The 8,251-nt window shown below is 36.6% G+C and overlaps 1 protein-coding gene across 1 annotated transcript in view; it reads right to left on the bottom strand.

Annotated features, from left to right (window-relative positions):
- Positions 1-1,557, bottom strand: part of LOC108910644 (beta-galactosidase-1-like protein 3) — a 4,687-nt gene extending 3,130 nt beyond the window's left edge. The window contains exon 1 of the mRNA XM_018715333.1: positions 1,045-1,557. Within this exon, the coding sequence (XP_018570849.1) occupies positions 1,045-1,556 (512 nt within the window). The 5' untranslated portion in view covers position 1,557. The remainder of the gene's footprint in view (positions 1-1,044) is intronic.
- Positions 1,558-8,251: the final 6,694 nt, after the last annotated feature.

The following is an 8,251-nucleotide window of genomic DNA, read 5'->3' as shown; positions in this document are numbered from 1 at the left end:
TCATCGCTAGCTTTTGGACTAGTAAGGGGGATGAAGCGTGCCGGGAACGAAAATCCATTGGCGTGTCTGCGTAAAAGGCAACAAGATATAGAAAATATTGAAAAAACATAATAAAACATAACATCTAATATTTTTTACGGTTTGCTATAACCGGCACTTTGATCAATTTTAATTATTACAGCATTTTAAAACGTCCCAGTTGTGTTTTTTTAATTTATAAATTTATTATAGCCATGGAATTAGACCCCTCGTCTACGCTTATGCTATGACGTTTCTCAGGTCGGGCAAATCAAGTCCGTTTACACCCACTAAAAAAGCATTTCCCTATTCCCTACCAAGTGCAAAAGACAGAGATAATATATAGATCGACGTTCGGTGTAACTCAGTCTATACACGATTATAGATTCTAACGAGCGGCACAAAGATAAATAATATTGAACCGTATAGAAATAATTTTATATTTTATACGCATTATGGTAATAGTGTTTTTATCATGTATTAGTCACTCTTTATAATTTCGGCCGCCGAGTATAAATTGTATTTCTGTCGTCGTAATCACTGATAAGTCAACGTTATTTGGAGAAATCACACATGTGTAGTCCAATCGTGAGTCGTGGTATTTAATTTACCTCTGACTCTGGAGCTGGAGTGGAACAATCGAGTATTGCGTGCTTCAATGTGCAGTGCTCGCTCAATGCCGGTATGACCGATTAGCTCCTTCGTTCCGAGTCGTTCGTTCACGGCACAAGATTATGTGCCGGCACATTCGTGCGAGTCGTTCATATAGTCCAAGCATTCTGTCACGGATTAATGTTAAATTTGCAGAAATTATTACCTGGACAAAAAAAAATATGACCGTATAGAAAATTAAATTTTAAATTAATAATAATTTCTGTAAGCATTTCTTTATAATGCTTGGACTAATAAACGACCCAGCTCTACTGTGTACTATTTAGATCAAAACTCAGAATTCGAAAACTTGAGATAGAAGAAGTAGAATCAAATGGGGAAAATAGAGCTAGGTTATTATTGAACTTCACTTACCTCCTCACATATTTTATGTAGGTGGCTTCGTTTGTTCTGAATCCGGTTGTTTTTTCCCGTAGCAACCAAGCTGGGAACCCCCCATAGTTGTACTCAGCGCAGATGTACGGTCCTGGTCTCAGAATGACAAACAGATCCTCTTCCTGCGCCGTCTGTAACAGTTCCTCAATATGCAGAAAGTCTTCCATTTCAGATCCGCCTTCACCAAAATCGTACACACCCGAATAGGGTTCGTGCAAGTTCCATGCCACGTAAGTCTCAATGGTATTCAGGCCGGCTGCCCTTATTTTCTTCATTCTGTCCCTCCAATAAGCCCTGGGGACTCTAAAATAATGCATGGCCCCGCTGTAGACGGAAAAGTTCTTGCCGTTGAGGGTGAAATAAGGCTGGTCCACTGACAGACCAGAGCTGATCCCGTCGGACGTGAAATATTCATAATTCGTTGGTAGTGAGTCGTTGATTATGAACGGTAAGAAACATACCGTTAATATTAATGTCACAGATAAACCCATCTTCTCAATTTTTATAATTCCATAGGCAAGTTTAATATATAAAATATTTAATCAGTAATATCTTCACTATGTATCTTTTAGATAAATCTTTAAGAGTGCTTATATAGAGTGTACCAAAATTCATTCAAGATTTGACATTTGCGCCATTTGTACGGCAAAGTATTGCAAACGAAAAAAAAACAGCATGCCAGTTGCCAGTTCAGGGTTACTAAAAATTGTAACGTTATTTGATACTTTATAAAAGAATTGTAAAGTTAAATTTAAAGAATATTCTCCAAATAATTTCCATTTTGGTGCAAGCATAACCTAATACGTCTGTTGAAGTTATAACTCACTCGCACAAACAGTTCTTCCACACAAAAAGAAATCCATAAGTGTTAGGTCGGGCGAATGTGCAGGCCAACAAACAGGGGCATCACGATCACGACCAATCCAGCGATTCGGGTAATTTAAATTTAACCATTCTCTAACGGCAAGTGTACTATGTGCAGGCGCCCCATCGTGCATATACCACATCACCTAACGTATAGCGAGGGGCACATCTTCAAGTAATGTTGGAAGATTTTCGTTCAAAAATCTAAGATACTCGGCCGCTCCAAGTCTGTGTGGAAGAATAAAAGGACCTACAATTCCCATCCAAACGTTTAAACTGAAATTATGTTGACATCTTGAAACAAATATTTCATGAGTATTTTCTTCAGACCATGAATTAGTGCATCTGCTTTAGGAAAATTTGCTTCATCGGTGAAAAGTACATTCATTAGGAAATTTAAGTCATGCCCGGAAATATTAATGTACCATTGACTAAAATCCACGCGGTTAGATAAACCAATTCTTGCACGGGTTAATGATGAAAAGGGTATAAAAGATTTTCATGAGCTACATTCCACACAAGACTGTGAGAAACTTGCAGTTGCCTTGACACCTCTCTTGTGCTTATACCACAGTCTTGTTCTAGATGTTCTAGTATAGCTTCCTCAGTTTCAACAGTTCGGATCCTCACGATTGGGCTGAATTTTACCAGTTTCCCGAAGCCTTCTCTCCACCAAGGCCAATGTTTGTGTATGAGGAATCGGTCGGTTTGGATATCTTTGGTGGTATAATCTTACTGCAGCGTTACTATTTTTTCTGGATTCGAAAAACATTTGGCACACATATTCGTCATGATACAAATATTATTTGCCATAATTATTCTGATAATAAATTAATCAATTGGTACTAATTATTGGTTGGCAGAAAGTGTCAATTTATTAATATGATAAATAACAATTTATTTGTAAAGACATCCGCCTACGTTATTTTTACAAAATTTTCGCAATTATCCCTTTAGTGAACGATGACGCATCTAAATAAAACTATCGGTTTTATCAAAAAACTACAAGAAGTAAATAAGTTGCGTAATAAATCAGTCTTCCCAATAAATATTTTTGACCAAAATTGACCAATCAAATTTGGTATATATGTAATGTGGTATAAACTAGGTAAGATAAAAAAATATAATGAGATAAAATAGATATATAAAAAAATGTCTGAACTTTAACTTTTGCTACAACTTGGATTCAACTACTTAAATGAACAAAATAAGTTAGCTAAGCTTAAAACTCTTTTTTATTTTTTATCAAAAAGAAAAAATAATAAAAGGAACTTAACCAAATCCTTGACTTCCTGGATGGCCATATTCCCATCCGGACTGAAAATATTTGCCTGTAAGCCCAGTAAAAACTGCAAGTCTGTGACGTAATCGAATATCTAACACCTCTTCGTACTCGACAAATTATATTTGATTATATTCTTTATTAATTTCAAATAAAAAAATATCTTTCATGTTGAAATTCAATATTCCCTGCTTTTTTGCTTTCTGCTAGGCAAAATTAAACCATCTTTGATAATACAAGCATTGTAAGGGTTACAAATTTTTATTGCTTTAAAATCAAGTAGCCCTGTTTATTACAAAAAATACTTATCTGACAACATTTTATCATAAGTTATTAGTTTCGAGTACAAAAAAATATCGCATTGCTATATCTCAAAACTTCTTCTGAATCATGAACTATTCGAATGATCATTCGATATCAGTACATCCACACACGTTATTATCGTGATCTTCAAAATTAATATTATTTATGCGCATTAACAATAAAATGAAATGTAAAATGTAAAAGAAAAACAAAATTCCCCCTATGCAGTTTTGGTTTTAAATAATCCGTTTTTATGTCTGCATGGAACTGAATGTTTTTGGTTTTCAGTACTTTGACTATACAAAATAATATGTTTAATTATAAATTTTTTGAAAAAGTTCGCGATCGGGAACGAAACGTTAAGTATTAAAAAGATTGTTGTTGTTTTCTTTAATTATTTTTGACGGGCCTTCGAACTAGAACCTTATATCAAACAAAATAAATAATTTCCGTTATACACCGCAGGTTACGATAATGACGTCATCTACTGATAACGCCAAGAACACCGCAGGTTACGAACACCGCAGGTTACGATAATGACGTCATCTACTGATAACGCCAAGAACACCGCAGGTTACGAATCCTCCTGACATCTACTGATAACGCCAAGAACACCGCAAACGTATACGACGTTATTAGACCCGGCTACAAGCGCGGCCGCGTTGGGGGCCCGGGTGCGAAGCTCCTCGCGGGACATACTCGGGCATTGAGGCTACTTACCTTACTACGCGGAGCACCGGGAGCCTTGGGTGGCGCGGGGGCCCAGGTGGGGCGAAGCCCTAAAGGGGGCCCCGGGTGGGGCGAAGCCCTAAAGGGGGCCCCGGGTGGGGCGAAGCCCTAAAGGGGGCCCCGGGTGGGGCAAAGCCCTAAAGGGGGCCCCGGGTGGGGCAAAGCCCTAGGGACCGGCCCTGCTGCACACCTGTAATTAACACATGTCGGCGGCATCCTTTGATCTTTGCCGACAAAGGCCAAATTTTTGGGAATTAGGTAAAAACACAAGTTTCAAGTTTCCCACGGTCCTAGAAATTTTCCCAGGCTCAGGTGCCCTATTACCTACTAGGGTGTAACAAATTAGTAGGTCCCGTTAACCATATATTCTTTGGACTGAAATAATGGGACTCACTTTTCATTTCGGAGTCCCATTTTTAAAATACAGGGTGTCGAAATTATAATTTAAAAAATGATTTTTATTGATAACTCCGGTGATTGTAGCGATATTTAATTGAAATTTAGCACATATTTTGATCTTGAGTAGGCACACTTCTTCAGCATTTGTTCAAAATGCGAATCACCCACATCGATACATTTCTGACATCTTCTTGTAGCGGTACGCTACAATTACATTTAGTACCTGCCCCAATAAATATATTTTGCTTTCTGGGAATTTACGAGCCATATAAATTATACTTTGAATTATCCGAGGTTATCCCAAATAAATGAATTTAGCAAGTGAGATAAGTAGGCTGTAAACATAAATAAGTTGTTGTTTATTAGGGTACATAAGGCCAAACCGAGTAGGTAATGACCCGGATAAGTGTTAATTAGGATAGGGTAATAAAAGTAGGTACCTGAGGAGAAGGATAAAAACCGAAACCATTTCGAGGCAAGAACCAGAAGTCTTGAAGCTTAGTTCCTGCTCGGTTGTGTCTCGTATTACCAGCGAAATTAGTAGAATAAAGTTTTCCATGCTACTTAAGAGTTTTTCTCCTCACTTGAAGACCAAACCACTATATTCTATTCATGAAACTAATTGAAGCTAATATCATGTGGTGGTTTTCTTTTAATTCATTACACCCATCTTCTATTCGCTGCAGATAGGTAACCTCAAACATAGAAGTCCAGGGGGTTTAGATCTGGCGATCTAGCTGGCCAAGACACTGCACCCTCTGCAGCATTATGGTTGAAATTGGCATTTGGTCTTCTACCTGCCCAACACCCCATATAATTTTCATTAAGCTATTCTTGTATTATTCTCCTAAAATGTGCAGGAGCACTATGCATTTATATCCAGCTATTTTGTCGTATATTTAATGAAATATCCTTTAATAATTCAAAGAGATGGTTTTCTAGAGAGTTTAGAAATGACTGGGAATTTAGATGGGGTAGCAAGAAGAAAGATTCACAAACTTTATTGCAAATTATTCCAAGCCACACTTTCACAGAAAATTCGTGTTGAAAAGATCTTGTTCGAATTTCATGACGATTTTCTGGTGACCAAATATGCAGATTGTGAAAATTCACTACCCCTCGTTTTAAAGCAATCAGCTTTGCGCGAGCGATCACAGCATAATATATGTACCTATCAGTGTTATTCCTCAGCTTAAATAACACAGGACCACAAAAAAAATCGACGAAAGGTCTCCTCGGCCAAACCTATCGTATTATATGATTTTTGGGTCGCTGAAACCGAATCTGCAGACTCATTTGATCAAATCACGTCAGAGTTTTTTTCTAACATCAAAAAATAGCTGAAATAAATTAAAAGTAAAAAAACCTTTTTATAAAACAAGCTTTTATTTAAATGCTCTGAAAAGAAAAAAATAAACTTTAACTTTAAAATTTTTACCATCAACTTAAAACGTCATTTTGAAAATTGTTATTGTTAAAATCAATCACATCAAGTTATTTAATTAACTTATTTATCTACACAAGCAAATCTCTCTTAAAGTTGAAGTTTATTTTTTTCTTTTTAGCGCATTTAAATAATTCAAACTAAGTAAATTCAAGTACTTAAATCTCGCGACAAGCTTTTATATCATATAAATTGTGTAATGACGTTATAAGTTGATAGTAAAAGTTTTAAAGTTAAAGTTAATTTTTTTATTTGTTTATTGTCATCCAAACTGAACGTGTATACAAAATTTCAGCTCAATCGGATGAGGATATCTGCTTCAAAATTGAGTTGCAAGATTCCACCCGAACAAACATATTGCATACATTGCAAGTTAAATAAAAGCTTGTAAAATGGTAGAATTCAACAAAATCAAACCTGCAACCTGTTAAAACCTTATAACTCCACATCCTTATGATCCCGAACGAGCTCGACAAGCCGTAAAATGATAAATCGCAACCCTAAAAACACATAACCTCAAAATTGGATGAGCCCAAAACCCAAAACCCAAAATAAGCGGCGAATAAACTTACACATACGACACAAATCTTCATTTTTGAATAGTAAACTCTTTTAACCTAAAACCCCGAAACCCCATAACCTGAAAACACGACAAGGCCTCGATCTGAAATCTCAAAACCCCTAAGCTGAATAACCCTAAAATCCCAAAACTTCAAAACCAGGGCCGGCATTAATAAGGGTGAGGGTGGCGATCACTTCGAGCGTCACATATGAGCAGCGAGACACACACCTCGAACAAAGAAGCCACTGGCCGAAACTCATAACCTCAAGCTCCCAAACCCACATATCCTTGATGAAGCTAAATCTCTAGACCCGAGTTCCCAAACCCACAAAACCTGAGTGCAGTAAGATTTCTAAACTCGGGCTCCCAAGCCCACATACTCTGGTCGGAACGAGATCAATGTTTGTTACAAAGAGGATAAAGAAGCAAACGGAGCTTAGTATCAAACCTAACCTTGTAAACTCTAACACTCTCTTGTTTCACCTAGGGTATGAGGGTGTGGAAGCTTGGTTTCATGAGTCCCGCCAAAGGCCTGTGTGATGGAAGCGTAGATCTTGCTGCGCCCAAGGTACGTTGTGCTCAGAATATGTGGATTTGGGATTTTGGGTTTAGGGACCCTACTGGGTAAGGGGTCGGACATGACATATATCATCGAGGCTGCGACTCGGACTCTCGTAATTGGTTGGCTTTGGAAGCGCACGTGCCCCGTTGTATTTTTTGTGAACCGACCGAATACCTAAAGCGCTTTGCTGTTTGTTTATTTTTATTATTATTGCACTCAAACCTTTGGTAAGAAGTAGACGGAATATTACAAAATAAAAATGGTAATAATATTAAATAGTATTGTCGTGCAGAGAGTGTAGAGGAAGTCGTTGGTCGATTTATATTTTCATACCCCGATGAACCAGTTCCACTGCTTTTGAATATTTTTCATAAGTTTGAGGACAAACCATATACAAATTGTTGTTGATACAAAGATTTTATATAAAAGAATTTGCCTGTATAGTAAAATTTTAAATATATGACAAATTAGTGGTAGAAATCATTTATTAATTTTTGTGTTACTTAAAAACTAGTCTGACGTCATAAGGGGCAATTGAACAAGAAGCTAGTAGCGATCCTATTGCACAATTTTGAAGATGAAGAAAATATATCAAAATTGTCCTCAAACCTTGTTGCCCTGTTTTCTGTTCTTTAAATTTTAAACAAAAGTGACAGTAGTGACACAGCAGTCTATCAATTAAGAGTATTTGTGATAGTTATTATTAATTTCCTGGTTGTAATGGATTCAACAAAATTTATGTGGTGTTTTGTGTTCCACATTCCACATTTCAAATAGCCAATTGCATTATCTCCATAAGACTCCCGAACTGCACTATAATTTTCCGTAACTAAATAGGTATTTATATTTATTATTTATATTACAAATAAACACAATAAAATCGTTCATTAAATATGTTAATCCTTACCTGACTGCTTTTATACCTCTGATTTCGCCAATATTAAAACGGTCGTCTCTTTTTAAAAATTCAATTCATGATCATAAAAATATCAATTTTCGGTCAAATTTGCGAAGTAGCTTTCACAAATCCCGTTTCACACA

The sequence above is a fragment of the Anoplophora glabripennis genome, unplaced genomic scaffold (assembly GCF_000390285.2).
Source record: "Anoplophora glabripennis isolate ALB-LARVAE unplaced genomic scaffold, Agla_2.0 scaffold579, whole genome shotgun sequence".
Classification (NCBI taxonomy): domain Eukaryota; kingdom Metazoa; phylum Arthropoda; class Insecta; order Coleoptera; family Cerambycidae; genus Anoplophora; species Anoplophora glabripennis.
The sequence above is the reverse complement of the archived record's forward strand: the minus strand, read 5'-3'. Positions and strand labels throughout refer to the sequence as shown.